Source organism: Mytilus edulis, chromosome 3 (assembly GCF_963676685.1).
Source record: "Mytilus edulis chromosome 3, xbMytEdul2.2, whole genome shotgun sequence".
NCBI classification, from domain to species: domain Eukaryota; kingdom Metazoa; phylum Mollusca; class Bivalvia; order Mytilida; family Mytilidae; genus Mytilus; species Mytilus edulis.
This window is the reverse complement of record NC_092346.1, coordinates 74,856,923-74,881,832: the sequence shown is the minus strand read 5'-3', so window position 1 is coordinate 74,881,832 and position 24,910 is coordinate 74,856,923. Positions and strand designations below refer to the sequence as shown.

Genomic DNA, 24,910 nt, shown 5'->3' with positions numbered 1-24,910 from the left:
TACATGTATTTCTCTTTGGTTTATATGACCTCATTTCCTTGGATCACGTTAAGTTTATGTAATAGTTGTAGAAAGCTTTACATTTAGGATCATTTAGGACTATCAACATAATATCAATGGTAAGTAAAGAAGGCGAGACATTTCAGTGTGTGCACTCTTGTTTAAAAGTGGATGAAGACTTCAAGCCGGAGTGTCAAGACAGAACCATGCACCGACCTTCGGCAGGAAAACCGAAAGTCCTAGTATCTATTTGCCGGATTCGAACCCACAACAGGTGTTGACAGACTAGTGATACAGTAGTTTAATTAAGTAGACACACGGCCACATAGAGCCCTGGAAGTAGATAGATTGATAGATTGTTGGTGTTTTAACGCCACTTTCAAGCGCCATTTTGGGGCTATTTCGTGGCGGCCAGTTTTTGGCAGCAACCATTTGATTTTCTGGGGGGGGGGGGGGGGGGGGGGGCTATGGTTTGTTTGTTTCCAGTTTTTGGAGAAAAAATAATTTGTTTCGAATTCTGAAAAAAAAAAATTGTTTGTTACACCCTCAGCTGCCACTATATGTAATGCTAAAATTGAAAGAAAAAAATTGTTTTTCGACTTGTAAAAAGTTTTTACAGAAAAAAAAACCATAGCCCCCCCCCCCCCCCCCCCCGAAAATCAAATGGTTGCTGCCTTATTGGTATTGGAAGCCGGAGTGCACGGTGGTTTTCGATCTAGGAAAACTGATAATCCTAGTCAATTAAGATTGGAGTCGAGTACAACCAAACGAGCGGGGTTAAAACTAACAACCTCAGTATTGACTGGATAGTGATTAAAGTAGAACTACTTGGTCACCGAGGCCCCTCTCTAGAAAAAGAAGACTACCCTTGTGGTTATTTATATCTTCTAGTAATGCATGTATCCGTAAGGCATGTTAATGCAAATTACATGACCACGAGTTAATCCTAATAAGGAATAAAGGCAACAGTAGTATACCGCTATTAAAAGTCATAAATCTATCGAGAGAAAACAAATTTCTGCAACAAACTGAAAGCGAGGGAAACACATCAACTAAAAGAGGAAAACAAAAGAACACTGAAATGCAACAAAAAAAAGGACCTATACAAGAATCTATGTGACGTCTCTACCCTATTCTTTAAATACACCAATACCGAAAGGTAGCTATAAAGGAAAGTTAAAACATGCATGATAATTATCTACAAAACAAAACTCTCATTTTAAAACATTTTATTGATAAACCAAATGAATTGGATTACAGGCATGGTGCCAATACTTATCCTTGCTCTAGGTAAGCTGTATGGTATATTTTAAACATCTATTACTCCGTAACATTCAAATGCATCACTTGAATCGCAGTATGAAATTTCATGGGTAAAGATTTTCCATGCATATGATTTAAGGCATTTTTATAATATGTTTTTAATCATTTCTGATAGAAGATCATAGAAGCCCTCGAGAATATTCAAGTTATATAAATGTGACATATATGGATGTATTTAATATTGACTAATGCACAAGAATGTGCATGATCGTTATTATTCATCACCGTATTATTTCTTAAGGTTAACACCTGTTGCCATAAGACTTTAATGAAATTTCTTGATATGAACAATCATGGTATGATTGTAATAATCCACAAGTCAGTGTGCAGAATGATTTTTTAATAAAAGTAAACATGTATAACAATGATACGTGCACTGAATGTCTTGAGGTGAACGATAATTGTCTACACAAAACATTCAATTTTTAGGATTTTGAGGCAGGAATTTCGAATGGGATGTTTTCTACTGGCATAAAATTATTCCATTCTAGAGGCATCAAAGAGCCTTTAACATTCACATACTTTTAATGCATAATATTGACTAATGTTGATTTAAAATTTCACCAAAGGCATTGTGCTTATGACTGAATGGGCCTTAAAATTGCACACATAAAACTCATGTTGATTTTTTTCTAGAAAACATTGAGGGTTTTTCCCCAAACCTTGTGTTTTAAGAAAAGAATCTTAAGACAATTGCTAACAGAAGCCAAGTGATAGTAAAAGGTCACTCACACTAACATTCTTTTGGATGATGGATGAAATGTATGAAAACCTATAAAGTGAATGTATCTCTTAATGTAGCAATGAATTGCACTGAAGCTAAAAACAAAGTTTTTTTTCAAGTAGACCATCCATTCATAATGAACAAATACCTTTAACTCTACTATGCATCTTATACTTCAACAACCCTTGTTAAATCCTAAACTAATTTTATGTAGTATTCATTGATACATAAAGTGCAGGATTTGCCATACTTATTGCTGCATTTAAAACAGATAAATAAGTAAATGTGATAAAAAGCCCTGTATGCAGCAAAATATTTTCAGTACCCAGGAAAAGTAGACGTCTAGCTACTAAACAAACCTGAATGTGTAAATTTCTGCAAATTGCACATGCTTTTACAATAGGGGCAGATAATTGCATATCTTTAAATTTAATCTCATGGTTTGGTTTAATACAATTGGGCTTCTGGCATTGAAATTGAAAAAGATAAAAATATAACACCCTAAATTTATAGCAAAGAATGTTTGCTCGAACTTGTGCTAGAACCTATCATGCAATAGGCCATTATGAGTTCAACTTTTTTTGTCATGCATCCAATGTCTCTGCAGAACTTCTTGAGGAATACCATGAATAAAAGTTATGTTCCTTTGCCTTTTTCCTATTGGTGTAGGGATTTCATGTCATGAATATATATGCACTGTATCTTTTGTATTTTTGTAAGAAATTTTATTTTGGTAGAGTTAAAATTCATAGTTTTGTCTCTTAATATGGTTTCAGGATATAAATAACTTTTGTAATCAGTTTCTTAAAGAAAACATTTTGTGGAGGTTTTATATTGAATAATATAAATCCATGAAATAACCAAAAAAAGATGATTTTTGGGGGGGATTTTAGTCTTTTCAAATGTGCAATAGATATTAAACAAGGTTATGATTTAAATAAACATAGAACACAATTAAGTATACAATAAGAATGAATTTACTTGGCAAACAAAATTTTTAAAAACATTGTTAACTTTAATGTGAACACTATGTAGATCAAATTTGTTTACTTACATTTTACATAGAATTCCATACAATAACAAGCATCTTTAACGATTAACAACATATTTCAAGTAAACTTGTATATACCCATTGCATTAAAGAATTATTCTTAACATTAGCAATAGAATTATATTTAGTAGCCCAAGTTTCTGCACATTACATTTCTCACTTAGTTATCTGCTAGTAACACATCACAAAAACTGAAATTCTCAGGAAACAAACATTTACAACTTATATGAAAAATGAAAATTCTTTTGTAAGCATTGTAACTTATGTGAATATGATCAAATATTAATACGGATATATAAATAAAATGGTGTAAATATTCATACATGAAAAAAATAATCAAGATCATAGTCATGATAGTACTTGCTGATAATAGTGAGGAAAAAGGTATTTTGAGAGTCGTATGGGAACTCTATTTATGGAAAAATATACTATGTTTTTTTAAATATAAATGGGATTTATTTTTTAAAGCAATGGGTACTGTAACATGCATTTTATCTCAACAAAGGTTAAAAGTTAATATTTACAACAAAGTAAAATTTTCTCTGGTATCCTGTTAAAGATATTTAAAGAGATTGTTTAAACTTTAATGTACAGTAAATACTATATAGTCAACTTATTTCCTTGTATATCTATGATTGATCTAATCAATAATTTTCCACAGAGAATCAGGAACATGCAGCGAGCTTCTGGATAAGTCTGTAAGGTCTATAATCCTAATCAAAATGAACATAGCACTGTTTTGATAAAACTGAACTTTTTCAAAATTTATTTACACTAAACATCTTTAAGTTGCTGAGAAGTTATAATCCACTTCGATGAAATCTGAAATAACTTTTCTATATGAATCACTTAATTTCCAGAATTTGTCAGTCTGACTCACATTCATCTAACACTTCAAAATCACTTCCCATATCCATGCTTATACCGCTTCCTACACTGGCAGCATCTGAAATATCATTTTGAAAATGAGTACAAACATTTGAATATAACAGGCCATCACTCAGGACAATGCATAATTTCATATCATAATTATTGTATTTTTTATCTCTGAAGACTTAATTAAAATACTTGTAAAATAATGCACAAAATCTCATTACAAAATGTACCAATTTAAAACAAAATAAAAACTGCTCTGTGAACCAAACATTACTTTTTTAGGCATACAAAAACATTAGATACATATGTATATTCACGCTGTGAATGAAACCTTTAAGGGAAAGCTCTTAATGAAAATATTAACCTTGTTACATCAGGGCCTCAAAATGAACAATTAATATGATATAATAAAATGAAATGAAAAGAATATAGAAATATGGATTTGGTATAATTGCGATGGAAACAACTACATGTATCAATAGACCAACGGACAGAGATAAGAACAATTTAAAACGGGTCACTGTAATTATTTTGAACCTACATGTATTTACTTTTTTCCATTTTGGGTTTGACCAAAATACATGTAATTGATGATTTCTACCATTTTTCAAAGAACCTGATCAATTTAAAACAACATTTACATAAAATATACTCACCCTCATGTTCTAAATCATGTATTTCTTCATTATCAGTCTCATTTCCATCTAATGTTGGCATTGCAGCTAAATCTTGATTTAAGCTACTTTCACTAGTGTGTACAGTTAAACTGATTTCAATACTTTCACTGCTATCCTTCATATCAACATCCTTTCCAAGGTCATCTTTTTCAACAACCTTTACAAGGTCAACTTTTTCTACATCCTTTCCAAGGTCATCTTTTTCAACAATCTCCTGGCTGCTTGATTGGTTACTTCCTTCAACATTCACATGGCTGCTTGATTGGTTATTTCCTTCAACATTCACATGGCTGCTTGAACCAATGTCATCCTTCACTTCTTTTTCTTCAGTCAAAATTTCTGTATCATCCTGTTTAGTATTAGTTTCTTCACTTTTTTTTTGCATGGAATCAACAGTTTTTTCAGGCGATTCAAATCGACACAAACTGTCAATTGCCTCAAGCACAACATCTATTTTAATTTCACTAGTAGAACTTCCGTTGTCTGAGTCTCTAGTATGATCTTCTTGCAAGATTGGTAAATGATCTATATTGCCTAATTCTAAATGAACAAAATCAGAAACACTGCTATTTTTATTGCTTTCAAATGAGTCAATTGATACAGATAAATCAGATTTCATATTTAAATTGAATGTTTCTAAATTGTCAATGTTTAATTCAAGACAAACTGGTGTCTTTGACCGATTGTTTTCACTTGTCATGTCAGAGTTATCAGATAATGAAACCATCTGCCCATCAGCAATGTTTTTTTCAGGTTGGTTAATGTCTGAGGTTTTCTCTATTTCTATTTTTTTTACTTCAAGTTGAATACTAACATTTTCTTGCACTTCTTCAGAGTCCAAAGATTTGGTGTTGTCTACTTCATTAGTACTTTCTTCTATTGATTCACTTAAACTTTCTAGAGGAACTAGCTCATCCATTTCTAAAGGTATAATGTCACTATCACTAATATTAGATTCTGTGCTTGTTTCCATTGCTATTTCGGTTGATATTTGTTCTTCGTTTGCTGAAACAATAATTGCATTCTGGTCGTTTTCATCGTCTTGTAACACTTCAAATCCTGAGATAAGCTGGTCCTTTTTTGCATTAGCCACATGCACAGTATCAACTATTTCTGATGTTTTCTGATGTTCTAGTAAGAGAAGGGCAGGTTTTGTTTCTTGTTCAGAATTTTCTTTACCCTGTGTCTGATCCATTGTACCAGATATGCTATCAATTTCATCTGTATGTACAGACTCGGAGAGGATATTATTTTCATTTTCAGTCTCATTATCACTATCTAAATCAATGACTTCAGACTCAATCGTTTTCTCATCACAGCTTATAATTTCTTTTTGAGCACTTTCAATTCCACTTGTATTATCAGCAGATAAATTCATTTCTGTTTCCATAGTTTCAACATTTACTTTCTCACAAGCCAATAATTCTGTTTGTAATGTAATGCCGGATTGTTCCATGTTCGCTGATTTTGAGTCATTTTCTGTCAGAATTGTAGAAGTAGTCGTTTCTTCTGTACTTTGTTGGTTAACCCTTTCTTCCACAATTAGCACTTCCTCTACTTTACTTACTTCTTCTTCCTTGTTGTTACATGTTAGTTTTTCAGGACCTGATTCCTTACTTGGGTCAATTATCACCTCAACAGGTTTTTCTTGAATTTCAGTTTGTGAAATGACAGTATTATCTATCATAATTTCAGGAGCATCTGGAGTAATAGATAATGTTGTTTTTTCCTCATCTTCTTTACTTTCAGTTTGTGTTTTAGCAGCTGACCTTCCTCTTCTTGGTGTTCTCTTTGAAGTATCTGAATCGGCTTCATCTGTCTTTTCATCAGTTTCATTCTGATCTTTATTGTCAATTATTTTTTCCATATTTTGATTGTTACTAGAAACATCCATAGCTTCCTGGATTTGTTCAGCTTCTACTTGCTCTGTGTTAATATTCTCCTCTACTTCATTTTGTTTTTTAGCACCTGATCTTCCTCTTCTTGCACCTCTCCTAGATCCACCTCGTCCACGCCCTCTCCCCCTTTTACGCCCTCTTGTTGTTTTAGCTGGAATGTCCTCCTCTTGCAATGAATCATCCATAGATGAAATGTCAGTTTTAGAAATTTCTTCTGATGTGTCATTACTCTCTTCAACCCTTTGTGATGTATCAATTGTAATGTTTTCAGATTCAGATAGGATTTCATGTTTTGATGTTGTATCTTTATTTAAAATGATTTGAGTTTCAGAATCTCTCTGAATTTCTTCTACATCATCATTTTTATCAGACAAATCATCACCAGCCTTAGTCACTTCAACTGTCGACTTGCTTTCATTACCAGTTTCATGTAGTTTTGTTTTTATTTCAATTTCCTTATTTTGTTCCTCCTCTCCAGTTATCTTACTATCAGAAGCCACATTTTCAACATTTTCTGATCTGGGTTTTGAATCTACTTGATCTTCTATAGGTATGTCTATGTTTTCACCTTCCTTAGTTTTGTCAGTGATATTTTGTTCATCTTTTTTATCATCATCATCTTTGTTGAAATCCCCATCTTCAGTATCAGAAATAATTTCTAGTTCCATTTTCTGCATTGTGCTATTCCCATGGTTAACTTTAACTTCCATTTCCTCATCAGAATCACCAACTTGGTCAAGAACATTTGCATCATCATTAAAGTCAAAATCAGCAAAATCATCAACTTCACCAACTTCATCGACCATCATTAAATTACTTTCCATTTCATCACTCGATATATTTTCTAAATCATCATCATTGTTATCTATTTCAGAGTCACTGGAGACATTTTCTAAATGTTCATTAATATCTGATACAAATTTCTCCGAAGAACTTGAAATATTTTCTAATTCTGGATCAGAAAAATCTGATGCACTGTCTACATTTTCATATTTTGCATTTCGTTCTTCATCGTCTGATATAGAGACGATATCAACTTGTAAGTGTCTTTTAGGGACGTACTTAGTCCTTTCAGCCTTTTTTTTATCCATGGACTTCTTTCTAGCTGATCTAGTTTTCTTAAGTGTACGTTTTTCTGGTTTTACTTTTTTCTTGATACTTTTAGTCTCAATTTTGGATGAATCTTTTATTTCCTCAATTTGTTCTGGATTAACATCATGTAAATTACTTAACTCTCTTGTTCTTGATGCTGCTTTTGGTGCTGGTATCTGAGATGTTCTATGTGTCTGAACTACTTCTATTACATTCTCAGGTTTTTTCTCAGTAGTGTCTTTTGCACCCAACACTACTTCAATTGTGTTTCCTTCGTTTTCATCAATTATTGTTACTTCAGTCATATTTTTTGCATCAGCTTTTTGAGGTCTCCTGCGACCTTTATTTGAAACATTTTGACTAACGGATAAGACTTCAATTTTAGATGCTTGAACTGTATCAACACAAGTTGAGTCCAATTTATCATTTGTTGATTTTCCATCTATTACCACAGATAAATGTTGTATTTCTGCTGATTCATCATTTTCTTTCAAAGCTATAAGATCAGTTTTAATTTCAGTCTCTTCATCAGCTCCCTCTCCAGTAACTTTTTCTACCTTTGTTTCAGACATGTCTGTCTGTTCATTTGTCTTACTTTTTATCGTTTTACTTGTCTTGGTAGTGTCCTCATCACAACTCTCATCAGACTGTGAGTCAATTGAAATGACAACAACATCTGAATCCTTTGCAAGTTCAAGTGGAACTGGTTGTTTCTCCTCTATCTTTATGATACTCTTATTATTACTATCTTCCTCATCAGACATATATGTGACATTAGCTTTTGCATCAATTTCAACCAAGTCATCAGCTTTAGTTTTCACAATCTGCTTTTCATCAGTTGCTACAATAATTTGTTTATCATCTGAGAAAAACAATGTACACATTTCCTCCGAAGTGATTGTAGCCATTTTCTCATTCTTTTCCATAGGTAAAGATAGATTTTGAGATGGAGGAGGTGGAGGTTTGATCTCTTCAACAGGTTTGGAATCATCACTTGTAATTGCCAACATTTCTAAATCTTTCTTTTCCTCACTTATAATGTTTTTAATTTCTTTTTTTTCTATTTCTTTCTTTTCATCTATTTCAACAATTTTATTTTCCTCTGCCTCATTTTCTTTTTTCTCCACAGCCTCTTTTTCAACCTGATCTACTGTTTCTTGTTTCTTCGCTTGCACTTTATCAATCAAACTTTGTGCAAGAATCATTTTCCTTTTCTCTGAAACAACTGGTATTTTTTGGTTTTCACCAACAGTAATAAAGTCATCAAGGGAAGGCGGTTCATCAATTATTTCTACTGAAGCTTTTCTAACTGGTTCAACTTTTGCTGCTTGCTTTTTTTGTTCTTTTGAAACAGGGTTCCATGGTGGTAAAACAGGATTTTTCTTTGGAGGAGGGGTGGCTTGTTTAGGTTTGAATCCAGTTTTGTTAAGAATATTAATTTGTATTTTTCCTTTCTCTTTCTCTTTCTCCTTTTCTTCTTCATTTTTTCCTTTTTCGTTTTGTGTAGTTTTCTCTTGTTGTTTACTGTTAATATGTTTATCCCATATGGCTTGCATTTTTTTCTTTTGCTCTACTTTTCTTGCTTCTGCAGCAGGATCCTTTTCCTTGGGTTCTTCAACTTTTTTAGATACATCCGGTTTTTTCACTTCCTCTTTCTTTGGTAAATTTTTTTGTATTTTTTTCTCCTCTTCTTTCATTAGTGACATTCCAGCAGCCTTATCAAGATTAAATCTTTGTTCATAAAATGGATTTTCTTTCAGGTAATCCTAAAGATAGAAACACAGATAAAAATTTAATCGATGATATAATTATTTTATTAGTTTTGGTTTTCTTCTTTGTCAAGTTTTCATTTCTTACAATGTGCAAAATATTGAATTAAATATAATATATGAAAATGTTGGAATAAAAAGGCAAACAAGCAACATAATGACCAAGATTCTTGATCTCACTTCTTATTCTTAACTGATAAAAAAGATTGTGACATAGAAGAAAATCCTGCGTCATTTTGTTATTTAAAATCGTATAGTTGCACAAGTAGACAACAGAACAATCACAGACATTTCTGACTATGGACAACCTTATATATTCCCAACAAAATCAATGAATTTGACCATTAACCTTACATATAGAATATAGATATTTAAAGTTATCCTAATTTAGAGTTATTTCTCGTAATTTGATTGGCTGATATTGTCCTAATAAATTCAGTAAAATTTATTATGACGTCAATTGGAATTATCTCCCTTATTTATTTTGTCAATTGAAATTATCTCCCTTATACCATTGACCTAATAAAAAAAAATGAAATTTGAATTGCTTTATAGTCCTAATATTCTTAATTTTTCAAAGTTTTTGTTTAATTATCTAAACTGTATTTTGTTAATCTTGTCCTTTTATTGAATTTTAATATTATAATATGTAGTAGAAAAAAATCAGGATAAATTTGTTACAGTGAACAAATGTCCTAATACAGAATTTTATTGACCCGATAAATTCTCGTATTGTGTAACTAATATTATATGCCTTCATTTACCTGTGGATCAGTTGATAAAAAAAATTGCGGTCGTATAAAAATGTGGCTCACTGATTAACTTTTTTTAGAAAGACAGATGTAAAATATTTTCATCATACCTGTGCCTTCAAAGAAGACATAAATGTGTTTTCTTATCTTCTTAAATTATAACTAGTAGAATTACTATAGAGATTGAAATGTTAAACTTACCTTTGATAGATAACTGTACATACACTAAACTTCAGTTGCTTAAACATCATTGGTAACATCAAAGTCATAGGGGTTATAGTAGCTAAATATTAAGCACAAATGTTGGAGTTTAGCAACATCAATTGCAATTAATAATGAAAGTCACAGGGTAATAAGCATGTTATCAAGCAACTGAAGTTAAAGTATGTTCAGCCTTACCTGATACTTAAGATAATGGTTTTCAGTTTTGATGTGATGTTCAGCACTGATATCATCTCCAGCATGTTCTTTACACAAAGTACAATAATAACCTTTGGTAGCCATGAAGAACTCTTGTCCTGAAGTTAAAAACACATTCATTTAAATTTTAATACAATATATATCCATGAAGAAAATAGGATGCTATGATGTAAAATAAATAGAAATCAGAAATATAAAATTCATAATTGCTGTCTGTACTCTGTGAGACCATTTAGATGACTTATGATTAGAGTCAGGTATTCTAAAGGACCATTTGAATGACTGTAATGATTGAATCAGGTCTTCATATTTATAAGGGACTTATTTGAATGATTGACATGGTTAATCAGGCTACTCTATAAGACCCTTTAAATGACTTCTGATTGATTCAGGAAGCTGTAACACCATTTGGATAGATTCTGTCTTTATATACTTATTCAATTAACATAATGATACAATAACTATTTATATTTATTGTTGAGATCCAAAACATTCATTTAGACCATGGGAATTAATAACAAAGTAAATATGTAACATGAGTATGTAACTTGTAGAATTTCTCTGCTGAGCCTAAGCTATCCACAAATAAAATCCTTTGACATGTAAGAAACCGTTTAAAACTAGAATAACACACTCAACTCAAAATGTACAGTCTGTGTTTTGACCATTGCAAGTCAAATATAATTAATATACGAAACTGGCACACTATGACCACAAACTATATCATTTTTCAGTTTGTCTTAAAAAAAACAACACCTGGGTATAACCCCCTTATTTGGAATATATATTTCAAAAGCTCACACCATACAAGAAAGTTCAATAGCAAACACCCATGAACAAAAACTTTACTGAAACAACTGGATTGGGGGATGAACATACAAATGCACAGAGAAGAAAACATAATTACACTGTCCTAGTTGGGCAAATAAATGAAATACTTTATATTAAACTGTCTGATTAAACTTTTGATACTTGCAGTGATATTGTTGGCTTTTTTCAAAACTACCTCTACCCTATTTTATTGGGGAAATACGCGTCATTTTTATCAAATTGGGAAAATTTAAATAAACCATGAATTTGACTGGAACTTCAATTTGCAGACCACCTTTCAAGAGGTAAACCCTCATTTGAAATAAGACACCTTATTGTCAGTGATGATACATACATAGACCCTCAATCTGCACATATAGTCATTGTAGGCATGAACAATGTTTAAATGAGTATTTTTCAGTTTGTATTCATGCATAATTACTACTAAGACTGCACTGTTTGGGAAAAAAAATTAATTTTGAGAATAATATGAAGCCATTTTTTTTTCAAATTGGGATTCTTCTCCAGGGGAAAAAAGCCTTTATTGTGCTACTCCTGTAATTTAAGGCAAACAATATCACTGAGACTTGATTGGGAACCTTTACTGCCAAAAAACAAAGTGTAAACTTGACACTTAAGTCATCATTATACACTAATGTTTCACATATAAACCTCAAATTTTATCTTCTGGAATAACAAAAAAATCTGGAGGAGTAAAATTTTCAATGACTATTATTCTGCCATATTTTGGATCCAATGGGACAAATGCAAACTTTATCAGTAGGCCATTATTATATACTAAAACTACTAAGATCAAATCAATGTTACATAAAAAATCAAGACAGCTGTATAATATCAATTCAGATACTGGCAACATTATATGATAATTTTTTCAAAGGTAAATAATGGTGATAAATAGGTCTAAGTGATACTTAGGGTAACTCTTAAGTATTACATTAAGATCAATTGAGTAAGAATATCTTTATGGACTATAATCTGAAGAATTTGTATTCATATATGTTCATGTATTACAACTATTTAACATTTATTTCATTAGTTCTGTGTTCTTACTATATGAACTGGTTTCTAGTAGAAGTTTTCAAAAAAAAATATTTTGCCAAAATAAATTTGGTTCCCTTTTAACTCATCTTATTCTTTTTTCAAACACAAATAGTAATTGTCTCTAAATATTAAGCACCAATGTTGGAATAAAGTGTAGAAAATTCATATAATGCCATAACAATTGACCTACAGACAAACACATTTGCCTTCACACATCCCCCCCCTGCAAACTGGACATCGTTAGATTAACAAAACATTCAGACAAACTAAAGGGAAGTATTAAATGTAAATATTGATGAATATGCAACCAGCTGTTAACATCCTGTTGACACAGTCACATCTCATTGTTTATTATTTTGACAATAGCTCAGAATAGCAGTTTTAACTAATTTAAATATTAGTGTTCAAAATGAAAACCTTCAATAATGTGAAAACAAAAATAAAGCGCTGATGAATAATATCTTGAGGGAAAATTTCATTGACCTTTTTTCTGAACATTTGAAAAAAATATATTTACAATAAATTAATTTAAATCCTCTTTTAATTTGTATAAATCTGAGTGAGAGTGTTTCCATCTGGCAACCAATTAAAGATCTTTAATCTACTTAAACTCATCCAAAAATAAAATAAGAAGCCTTAAGCAATAATCTGTTTTTCATTTACCAATATAAAACATTGATCAACTATATAAACATGTACTTTTTTTGACAAATTGCAAAGTTCAACATATAAAAAATATATTGTAAATTCAGAAATTACTGCAAGGTTTTTACTAACAAAAATAATGCAACTTGGTGAGTAGCGCAATGATAAGAACCTGCAATCTGATATTTCAAACCTATATCTGTATGCAGTATTTCCAGAAATTGCAATAATTAATCACACGTTTTTTTTTCCATTTTTTCAAAAATCGGATTGATAAATGCAAGCAATTTAATTTCTGAATTTACAGTATTCTGATACCAATTTTGTAAAGGCACACTTGCACAGTCCATTTAAATCTTGATATGGTCAATATATGTCAATATGTCGGTCCATGTGTGAAAATCAAATTATGGATTAATTTCCAATTCCTTGAAAATTAAACATTTGAATTTTCTTCAATTTTAGTTTATCACTAAAACAATGTTTGATCAAACTGACCCTGGTATGTGCTAATGAAATAAATATATTTGAAAAAAGAGAAGAACACAAATAATCATAAGGAGAGCTCAATATCTTTACTTTACATATAAACATGTACATTTTGTACCACCGTACATTTTGTACCACCTTCATGTGCAGTTTTTAAGTCTGTCTAACTGAATGTCAAATATGATTAAAATTTAAGGTCTGATGTCTTTCTTACGATCTTCTTACTTCTTCATAAACAATTAATAATTGCATTTACTATTATTCAGTATATTTTATTAATATTTAGTTGTAAGAATGTCTCTGGTGTCATGTCAAATGTGAGAAGTCTATGGTGTCAGTCTGTCTGTGCTCTCTTTGCTGTTCACAAGATAAGGACAAATGTTTACACAATTATGTAACCCAGTTATACTGACACCCACACAACCATTGACTATGTAGGTGACAGTACAGAGGTTGTACAATGGAGATTCTGTGAGACCTTTTATTGGAGTAACTTCTACTTTGATATCTTCCTTGTTGTCTGTTTTCTCATTGTTTGGTTTTTGGGTCTTCAATTCTTCTGGCAGCCATGGCCTGTCATACTTGTTTACCAACTGGAAAAAATAATACAAATCAGCAATCATTTTTAATTAATAATAATTATTTATTTATAATAGCAAAAGAAAAATACAATTGCATATTTATTTAAATTCTATCTGCTTTCTTTTTATCAAAATGTTTACATACTATTACAAATCTACATAAATCTTCGACTTTTAATGGATAAAAAATAATATTGTGAAAAAAAAGAGTAACTTACATTTTGATGTTTTTTTCCATGAAGATGTTGCATTAAAGATGTTAAACTAGAGCAAACCACATTACAGGTACGACACCAATGATTTCCTGGATCAAAGAACTCATACTTTATCTTCTTTACTGGTTTTATAGGTTTGTATGTATCCTAAAATAATATTGGTTAAGACTTTAACAAAAATCATACATTTATGTATATGGATTTAATCCTTCTGTATCTAATATTCCAAATCTGATCATGTTACAAATTGATACAAGATGAAAAATGTTAATATTTTACCATAACTGCATAACTGTGTAAAGTAATAAATGAAATAGCAAAATCTTAGGCATATCACACGAGCTTCCAAAAATGTATATATGTGGATTGATATCCTTTACTTTTAATATAAGCCCCAATATACTAACATATTGATATCCTTTACTTTAATGTAAGCCCCAATGTACTAACATATTGATATCCTTTACTTTAATGTAAGCCCCAATATACTAACACCTATAAATATCAGAGCAGTATCATGTATCATACTAAAATATCCACTACAATGGTCTACTGAAATAACTTATTTGGTTTATGAAAAGATTTACTATTTATTCAGAAAACCTAACATCTGAAGATATTTACAGCCGATTGCTTTGAGTGTGTAGCCAGTATGGTAGGTAAAGGTACTATCTTTGTTTAACTTGCTAACTAGCTGAATCCTGAAGTTATTAACAGGTATACTAGCCTCCTTCCTAGTAGTCTAGTCCTACAGACAGATAGATTGGTTATATGTCAGACTAATCTACACACACCGTCGTTATGGGAGGGTAGTTTACCTAACCTAATAATGATTTTACAGTTCAGCTAGCAAGCAAGCTAACAATTATATAACCTTTATCTACACACTCAATGCAGTCAGCTGTAAATTCTATGCTCAATAATCTAATTGAAAATCTACATCTATATCTTTACTCTAGAAATTAAATAAAAGATCAGCTTTTTAAAATCATATTAACATGATTAATGGTGTAAATACTTGTCTTTCAATACAACCTCTCCTTTTATTATCATAATATAAGTAATTTAAATGTATTCATTGTAATTTACAATTGGTACTGCTGGGCTGACTCATAAAGAATATTCATAACATTACTACTTACCTTTTCTGGTGTTGATTCAGATGCTACAGCCTTAGGTTTTTGTTCCTCTACCTTTGGTTTCTCTTTTTTTTCTGTTGATGATTTAGTTACAGATGAAGATCGACGATCATCTTGTCTAAGTTTTTCTCTTGAACCAATGTCATCTTTTCTTTTTGGTGTATCTAATTTTTGTTTTTCTCTGCTGCGATCATTATATCTTTTGTCTGTTCTTGGTTTTTTAGCAGATGATTCAGTTGCCAATGGTGATTGCCTAGAAGCTGATGATTCACGAGACCTTTTAGGGGTTGAAGGTGTGTCTTCAACTGAAGCCTCACTCAAAAGTTTTGTTTTCTCTTCTACTTCCTGTTTCAGTTTGGTAATTTGTTTAGCGATTTCATCCTGTAGAATGCTGTTTTGCATTAGTATTGGATCTTTATGTCCATCCTTTTGTCTTCTTCTCTTCCTCATTAGTTCATTCTGTTGTTTACGTAAGGAAGCTAATTCCTGTTCTAATATTTTCAATCTCTGTTGAACATGTTCCTTGTCTTTGATTAATTTCTCTTTCTCTTTTGATGTAAGGATTACTTTAGTGATAGTTATTTTCTGTTTTTCACTACTAGCCTTTGGACTTGATTTCTCAGTTATAGTCTTTTTCACTAGAGTTTTTGTTTTAGGTGGCAGTACAGTTCTATTTGAACTTGTGGTTGTAGAACTGACTATATTCTCTTTTGATTTTCCCTTTTCTCCTTTTTTAACTTTCCTTATGACTGTTACAGTCTTTGTTTCACTTCTTCTAGGAGGGTCATCCATATTCTTCAGTTCTACAGTCTTCAAATTAGACTGTTTCTTGGGTAGTGATTTTGTTGTTGATGTAAAAGTGTCTTTCCCTTTGGATATTTCTACTGATTTGAAGGAATCCTTATATGATGTTGAAGTAGGTGGGGGAGGTCTGTATGGGGAATATCCAGGTGGGTATCCTGGAGGATAACCTGGAGGTGGTCCACTATAAGGAGGAATAAATCTAGTTCCATAGTTTGGTTGACCAGGTGGGGGTCCCCACATACCAGGATGACCAGTGGGAGGCATCCCATATGGTGGTGGCCCTGTGTAAGCTGCAGGTTGGGGAGCAAAAGAGGAAAACCCAGATACTGCATATGGTGTTGTTGAGACTGGAGTACTTGTTGCTGGATATGAACTGGCCACTGTAGACACAGCATATGTAGACGCTGGTGGATATGAGCTAGCTGGGACTGCATAAGGTGGTGATGGTTGCTGAGAGGCTGGTACAACTGCAGGTCTACTTCTATCATCACTATACGTCTCTCTTACAGGTGCATGTCTACTTCTATCATCACTGTAAGACTCCCTTGTATAACCCCTGTCACCTGAAGGTACAGAGTCCCTTCTTTCCCTAGAAGACACAGTATCTATCCTTAATTTAAGTTTGTCACTTGTAGGTGATGTCATTTTCGCCTCTCTTAATAAAACATCAACCATTGATTCTTTTTCAAATTTATTTTTCATGGGGAAAAATTCTTTCTTAATATCATCAGTCAGTTCTCCTCCAAGAAATGTTGATGCTTGATCAATACCATACTGATGAATTTCTTCTTTTGGTTTCATTGGAGTTGGATGTGCCTTTTCCTGCATTCTCTTTGACATTTCAAAATCAAAACCAATAGACTTCAGTATGTTTTCTATAGTAGGATCATATTTGGCTTTCTTTTCTGCTGGGGATGTGCTTTGTGACTGATGACCTGAAAAAGATGCACTAGTTGTGGGATTTGTCTGTCCTCTTTGACTTGTAAACATACTCAGGAGATCAGATTCTTTTGGAGGCAACTGTTGTTGCGTACCATGCCCCCTGTAATCTCTTTCTGGGGGATAATCAGATTTGTGTTGATCAAATCGTGGAGGGTATCTATCATCTGACCTAAACCCTGGTTCAGAGGGTCTTTCATCCTTAGGATAATGAGTATGTTCATTAGGTTCTCTTCTGTCATAGTAGTTTTTAAGTTTAGCTTCTTTTTTAGCTTTGTCCTCACCATCATCACCATAGAGAAATCTCTCCTCATCTTCAATATCCATATATGAGGACATTCCTGGTAGACTAGATAACGATTTTGGTGATGTTTTTTGGTATCCTTTTTTACCACTAGCTGTTTGCCCTATTGAATGTATTTGCTTAGGTGCTCCATATGGAGTTGATGGGAATGGTGCATTTTTGTCTGACGTGAATGCTGGTTGATCAGGAGCACTCTTCTTCAAAATAGATTTTAATGGTTTAGTATCACCAGATCCTGGTGCGGTCTGTTGCGACTGCAAAGTACTGTATGGATTTGGGGAAGAGTAAGCTCCTGAATAGGCATGTGATGAATGAGAATCTGGAATTCTGTATCTATTTATAGATTCACTTTGAGAATGTGGGTCCTGTGAAAATTCTTCTCTGACAAAGGATGGTTTGTCTCTTTCATGTTCATGACGTCTTTGATGATCATATGAATCACTTCTTCGTGAATGGTCGTCATATCTATCCACCTTATCTCTACTTCCATGATCTCGCCGATCTCTTTCACTACTATATTCTCTTCTCTCGCTACTATATTCTCGTCTATCACTGTGGCGATCATGTGAGTCATGTCTTCCACGTTCACGATCTTTTCTATCTCGGTCACGTGATGATGATCGCCTATCTCGGTCACGATCATAAGAACTGGGCTTCCAATCACGGTCAAAAGAATCAGATTGACCATGATCATGAGAACCTCTATGAGGTGAGCGGGGACTTTCATACCTATCTCTCCTAGTTTGTCTTTTGTCACGATCATCACCAGATCCACCACCATACAACTCATCATATCTTTCATCTGAATGCTGCTTCATGTCATCATATGTTTCATGTTTTTTGGGTGGTGGTCCAAGCCTACTTGAGAGTGGACTTTTGGATTTCCCTTCTTTGTATATTTCATTACCAACTGTGATCCTTAGAGACTCATGTGAAGGTGACATCTCATCTCGCTGAAAACAAAACAAAAATTTCATAATCATGCTCAAGTCATAATGTACTATTGTTTTTTGCTTTTAAACTTAACCAGATGCTCTGCAGGGTGCAGCTTTATACGACCGCAGAGGTTGAACCCTGAACGGTTGGGGGCAAGTATGGACACAACATTCAAGCTGGATTCAGCTCTAAATTTGGATTGTGATTAAATAGTTGACACAGAATAGGTTTCTGACACAGAATGAATGTGGTCTAATGAACTTTGCCTTTGAGCAATTCACTATACTGTTGAATATTAATCCTCTCAAAAATAATATTTGAAGAAATTTTCTTTTTATTTATGAAATCTGAAATGAGAAAAATTGACCCCCCCCCCCCAATTTTTTTTTCACATCCCCCTTTCCCTTATTCCAAAACTGATCTCTATTCAAATTTCTAATGGAGTTTGCAACAATAACTACTCATTTAAATACATCATAAAATATTAAAATGTAAAAAAAGTGCTTTTAATCAGTGAATGGTAAAGATATTGTTTTAATTTATTAGTTGGTAGTAAAAGTGAATATACATTGTATTTTGTATAAAACAATGATTTAAGTTGATTCAACTACTATTCTGGACAAAGAAAGATAATTCCAATTTTCAAAGAATATTTCATTAAAACTGTGCAATTGAAAATTTCTTGCTATTTCATGACAATACTGTGCAATTAAAGATTTCTTGCTATTGCGCAATACCGTGCAATTGAAAATTTCTTGCTATTGCACAATACTGTGCAATTGAAAATATCATGCTATTGCACAATACTGTGCAATTGAAAATATCATGCTATTGCACAATACTTAATTAATATAATAATTTTGGACCCCGATTTTGGACCAAATTGAAAACTGGGCCCATAATCAAAAATCTAAGTACATGTTTAGATTCAGCATATCAAAGAACCCCAAGAATTCAATTTTATTTAATTTTGGACCCTTTGGACCTTAATGTAGACCAATTTGAATATGGGACCAAAAAATTAAGAATCTAAATACACAGTTAGATTTGGCATATCAAAGAACACCAATAATTCATTTTTTGATGAAATCAAACAAAGTTTAATTTTGGACCCTTTTGGCCCCTAATTCGTTGGGACCAAAACTCCCAAAATCAATCCCAACCTTTCTTTATGGTCATAAACCTTGTGTTTATATTTCATAGATTTTTATTTACTTATACTAAAGTTATGGTGCGAAAACATAGAAAAATGCTTATTTGGCCCCTGATTCCTAAACTTTTGGGACCAAAACTCCCAAAATCAATCCCAACCTTCCTTTTGTGTTCATAAACCTTGTGTTTAAATTTCATAGATTTCTATTAACTTAAACTAAGTTATAGTGCAGAAACCAATGTGTCTTGGACAACGACGACGCCAACATCATACCAATATAAGACTGCAAAAAAGTCGTATAAAAAATACAATTGTATGAATGACTAGATTATATGTAGAGATGCTAAATTTGCTTTCTTGTCCCTAATTATTTCTTCTTGATGCTTATTTGAGAAATGGCATGAAAGATATTCATCATTTTTAGTGTTACTGTTAGTAGTGGAATCCAGGTCCATTCGTCCTGATCCATGTTCGCCCAGGGTCCATTCTCCCTGATTCTTATTTTTTTCTTATTATTGTATAGTTGCATAATGTTTACCATTTGAAAGGAATGTGTTAAAATTATAAGTTTCCCTTTTGATTTACATAGTAAAATACTGGAATACAATGTGTAATTTATCTTGATATTGGTTATTTGCTGGGACTTTTATACTAATAGTATAATTGTTCAAGGTATTTGTTACCAAACCAGTCTATTCAGTCGAGTTAAGCAGTAATTCGGAGACTGCTAAATCACATGTGTTAAAGTAGTTACAGAATAAAATAATAAATGAGCTTGTAAATCCTTGTAAATCCTGTTCATGATTTACAATTCCAACCGACTCACCGTACATCTTTGTTTTTATGATTGTCAATTTGACTAGTTTATCAAAACAAAATGTATTTATCATTAATCCATCAAACAAGGCTGTAGCGCATTGCCGAGCAAAGCGAGCCGGTTTTTATTTTAAGGGGGGGGGGGGGGGGGGTTCGGGTGCCTGAAACATTGTGAAACAGGAGAAGCTTATTTCAGCATTACTATGGGAGAGGTCAATGTATTTATAATAAAAAAAAAAAAAATCAAATATAACAGAAAAGGGTTATTTTTTTATAAGCTAGCCTAGTAAGTAACAAAACAAGTTTCAATATTAATAGGCTAGTCAATTTAGCTCTAACATCACTCAACCTCCAACTAATTGCAACAGAAGGTCCGAGTACACATTTATCGTCCCTTGATTTTCGTTGTTCACGAATATAGTCCCTAGTGTGGACAGTGTGTTACTTGTCATTTTTTTTATACCCCTTCCAAATTTATTAATTTATGTTTTTATGCCTCAAGTAGCAAGAAGGAGGATAAAACTACACTGTAAAAAAATTTGATTCATGAATTATAATGTAAAGTAGTGATTTGGTCCAGTTGAAATAGGTAAAACAAGAATGTGTCCACTGTACACGGATGCCCCACTCGCACTATCATTTTCTATGTTAGTGGACCGTAAAATTGGGGTCAAAACTATAATTTGGCATTTAAATTAGAAAGATCATATCATCATGATCATAGGGCACATGTATACTAAGTTTCAAGTTGATTGGACTTCAACTTCATCAAAAACTACCTTGACCAAAAACTTTAACCTGAAGCGGGACAGACGGACGAACGAACGAACAGACAGACAGACGGACGAACGAACAGACACACAGACCAGAAAACATAATGCCCCTCTACTATCGTAGGTGGGGCATAAAATAGCATTTCGGAAGCTGTCAAAAGATTTCAAGACCCCCTTCAAATAAAATTGTCCATATTTGTAAGTTCTCTATAATTTTGATATAACTTGTCCTAAAAGTGTAAGAATATTATGGAGAAAGCGCAGATGGGACTTTTTTTATTTCCATTTATTGTCTAAAAGAAATGCACCTCGAAATAACTGTGTACTCGGACCAGAAGCTTTTTTTACTGCAAATTATAATATAGACTTGTACTAACAACATACTAAAACTATACATTGATATAATTTGCGGAAAAGGTAATTTTGGGTGAACAAATGGTGAAATATGTGGTTTTTAGAGAAAAAAGGCTGAAAACTGGAAAAGAAGAAAAAATATTATTTATTGTTGCATTTTTAGACCTAAAGCTTGTGGAAGACAGGAAACCTTATCTCAATAGACTATTATGTAGTCCTTTAGCTATTAATATTCATATTGAAGTAATTTTGAGGTGAAATAAGTGATTTTTAGTGAAAAAACGTCGAAAACTGGAAACGCAGAAAATCTCCATTGTGAATGGTTTTTATTTTCGAAGTTTGATCTATATAGAAAAAAGAACATAATATTTTATGTATAAAGCTTATCTCTGATGGTCAACCAAAACTTTCTGATTCTTCTGTGACCTGTACTATCGAAAAGAAGCTTCAACACACGTTTTTTGTCAACTATATCATTCCTATGCACATGGAGCATGGCAAACCCACAAAGCCTGTCACCACCCATTGTATCCCGTTCTCAGGTTTTCAAATGAATAGGTACAGAGAAGACTAGACCAACATTGTTACTTAACTGGATTTTTGACATGCTAATGTCACAAGTTACATGTATAAATTCCGCTGGAAGACATGTCAACCTACCTGGACACATTATTCTACCAATTTTCAAGTCTTTGGTTTGACCTACTGAGGTTCGAACCCACGACCTACCGCACTAGAATCAATGGAACATGCTAGCATACAGACAATGCTGATCATATATTGTATAATCAGAAAAAGAACTTAAAAACTTCCATAGAAAAGGAGCTTCATGATTTTGTTTAAATTAATTATAAATAATCATTATATTTTTGGTCAATCAATTATTTTATCGATTAGCATTTGTTGTTCAGTGAGTTGAGTGTAAACATTGGTAACTATAGCGTTATCAATTCAAAAATAAACCAAGGAAAGTAATAAGTCATATTTATAGGGGGTGTTTATACTCATGAATGACCTTTTTTCTCTTTTTTTCTCTTTAAAGAACCCGTCTTTGACCAGTTTTGTAAAGACATTAAGATTTGTTTCAATTTTTTTATTTTGATTTTTTGGAACACTTATTTTTTTTACCGTCGCCACTATGGTTAAGGCTGCAATCGCTGCTGCAGATTGGACACACTGTACAGGGGCGGATCCACCCATTTTAAAAAGGGGGGTTCCCAACCCAGGACAAAGGGGGGGTTCCAACTATATGTCCCCATTCAAATGCATTGATCGGCCAAAAAAAAGGGGGGTTCCAACCCCTAGAACCCCCCCCCCCCCCCCCCCAATGCTGTATGTAGTGTGCCGGTAGATAATTTGAGACTCGAAACTCACATATTGATAATGTAAAATACATAATTGAGAAAAAAAATATGACACTTCTAAAGTTTGGTCGTCGTTTCAAAAGTGAGGCATTTGCCTCTATTACGCTACTGCCCTGCAAAGACAAGTATTTCAACAATCAGTGAGAAGTACTATGTCTGACAATTCAAGCTTTCAATGTGTTTTAAGAAATTCCAAGAATATATACATGTACAATAGAATTATCTGAATAAGATATTAAATATAATGCCCTTTATATTGATATTTTTTTTTTTAAAGTAGTGGGAACAACCCAGGGCAAACGGACCTAGGGCGAACGGACCTAGGGTGAACGGGCCCGATACCTTAGACTAAGCCTTATAGTCGCTGTAAGCTGAAATTCGTAGCAGTTATCGGTAAAAATTAATCTAAACTATCAACCATGTTCACTCATGACATAGTTTTTCACATTCCATTCATAAATCACACAAAGAAAAACCACTAGTACTAACCTAACTTTTAAGTGATTGCACTGTGATAATCCTGACCTTCACATTTTCCAAGACAATCATGAATGGTGGAATCCACCTTTGTTTTTACCGGAAGTGTTTCCGTGGAGTTCAATTTCATAAAATTTGCATAGAGCGGGGGAAACCTTATCACAACAATGAGAAGAACATTTCAGGAAACTGTGTAAGTGACGAATGTCATATGTAAACAAATAATCCTCATAGAAACGAAGATGGCGGAATTACAATGGAAAACATTCTGGAAAATGTGATGGTCAGGATTATTACAGCATGATCACTTAAAAGGTAGGTCAGTAGTGGTTTTTCTTTTTGCAATTTATGAATGGAATGTGAAAAACTATACCTTGAGTGAATGCGATTGATAGTCTAGATTCTTTATACTGATAGCCGCTACGAATTTCAGCTGACGGCGACTGTAGTAGTGTAACCAACATCTCAAACCAGGAAAGCTGTTCAACGAGTATAGTATAACTGATTCAGGGAAAACTCAAATTTGTTGTCAACTTAAATACTCAGCTGTGAAATGGAAAATTGGCTTTTGAAATGGGCATATATCATGTTTATATAATTATGAACCTGGGGTCCAAGACGTTCCAAAACAGGCCTCTTCGATACAGGGGAGCGGGAACGATCTCGATCGTAATCATCTGGTTGTCTTTTCTCTTTGCGAGTTGTTGCAGATATGCCTCCACCTTTGCTGCTAAATTGACTCCCTCCTCGACCTCTACCTTTCCCCATAAATACCATTTTACAACAAAATAATTTGCTTGAAATGGAAAGTACTCGCACTTCGTTATAATTTTGTAGAGCGCATGCGCTTATCGTAAACTGCAAAGTCGTAAAATTTCATTGTTATTATATATTTTAATGAATATTCTCGCAATATTTATATTGAATCTTCAGTTTACATTATTTTTCATTTCATTGTGGTATGAGTAGGTAATCAACAATGATAAAAACTATCTTTTGATTGACAACAACCATCAAATGGTCGAGAGAAATGTGGCCTTCTGGGAGTGGCGGTGAAGTTAAAAGCAGTAGACTCATTGTCTGAGTCAGTGTTGTGTATTGATGCTGTTCAATAAAGGATGTAAATAGTGATAGTAGATACACTCGTTGTTAATTGAATTCAAGCAATGTCCTCGGCTTTAGGTGGCCCTGGAATGTCCCATCGTGGTAAGAATTGCCAATTATTGTTGACGTTTTTATTCCATTTATAATTTAAAATCATTAAAAATATTTAATTAAGAATTACAACCAATTTTTTTAAAGACTGCTGCAGATGTCATGTGTTGCCGAGTTTGGTTTGTTCTTATTTACATACATATCATTCCAATTAAAATTTGACTTTGCTTTCTGTGAATAGATTTTATCAATATCATGTCTTTTTTTCTTTTCAATATTACAATAATGACAATATAATATGAGTTGAACAAA

At 32.8% G+C, this 24,910-nt stretch overlaps 3 protein-coding genes across 10 annotated transcripts in view; 1 reads left to right on the top strand and 2 right to left on the bottom strand.

Annotated features, from left to right (window-relative positions):
- Positions 1-24,910, bottom strand: part of LOC139517441 (alpha-2A adrenergic receptor-like) — a 541,200-nt gene that overhangs the window by 410,993 nt on the left and 105,297 nt on the right. The gene's annotated exons all lie outside the window — the stretch shown is intronic.
- LOC139517437 (uncharacterized) lies at positions 1,215-24,305 on the bottom strand. The gene is made up of 7 exons (XM_071308459.1): positions 24,050-24,305; positions 15,527-18,523; positions 14,388-14,531; positions 14,067-14,181; positions 10,562-10,680; positions 4,631-9,407; positions 1,215-4,044 (listed from the first exon to the last, which is right to left on the bottom strand). The coding sequence occupies exons 1-7, from the start codon at positions 24,218-24,220 to the stop codon at positions 3,965-3,967; spliced, it is 8,403 nt and encodes a 2,800-aa protein (XP_071164560.1). The 5' UTR covers positions 24,221-24,305; the 3' UTR covers positions 1,215-3,964.
- Positions 24,277-24,910, top strand: part of LOC139517438 (myosin-I heavy chain-like) — a 99,806-nt gene continuing 99,172 nt past the window's right edge. For all 8 annotated transcript variants that reach the window (XM_071308467.1, XM_071308464.1, XM_071308466.1 and 5 more), the window contains exon 1: positions 24,277-24,649. In XM_071308467.1, coding sequence (XP_071164568.1) covers positions 24,610-24,649 — 40 coding nt within the window. In that variant the 5' untranslated portion in view covers positions 24,277-24,609. The remainder of the gene's footprint in view (positions 24,650-24,910) is intronic.

What these genes read in the sequence shown, in the direction of transcription:
- LOC139517437 (XM_071308459.1), bottom strand. Translation starts at nt 24,220, where the DNA reads ATGGTATTTATGGGGAAAGGTAGAGGTCGAGGAGGGAGTCAATTTAGC. An exon ending in AGAAGTTACTCCAATAAAAG is followed by an intron (nt 10,681 to 14,066) that starts GTCTCACAGAAT and finishes TTTTAACTTCAG; the next exon opens with GACAAGAGTTCTTCATGGCT. An exon ending in ACCATTATCTTAAGTATCAG is followed by an intron (nt 9,408 to 10,561) that starts GTAAGGCTGAAC and finishes TTCTATCTTTAG; the next exon opens with GATTACCTGAAAGAAAATCC.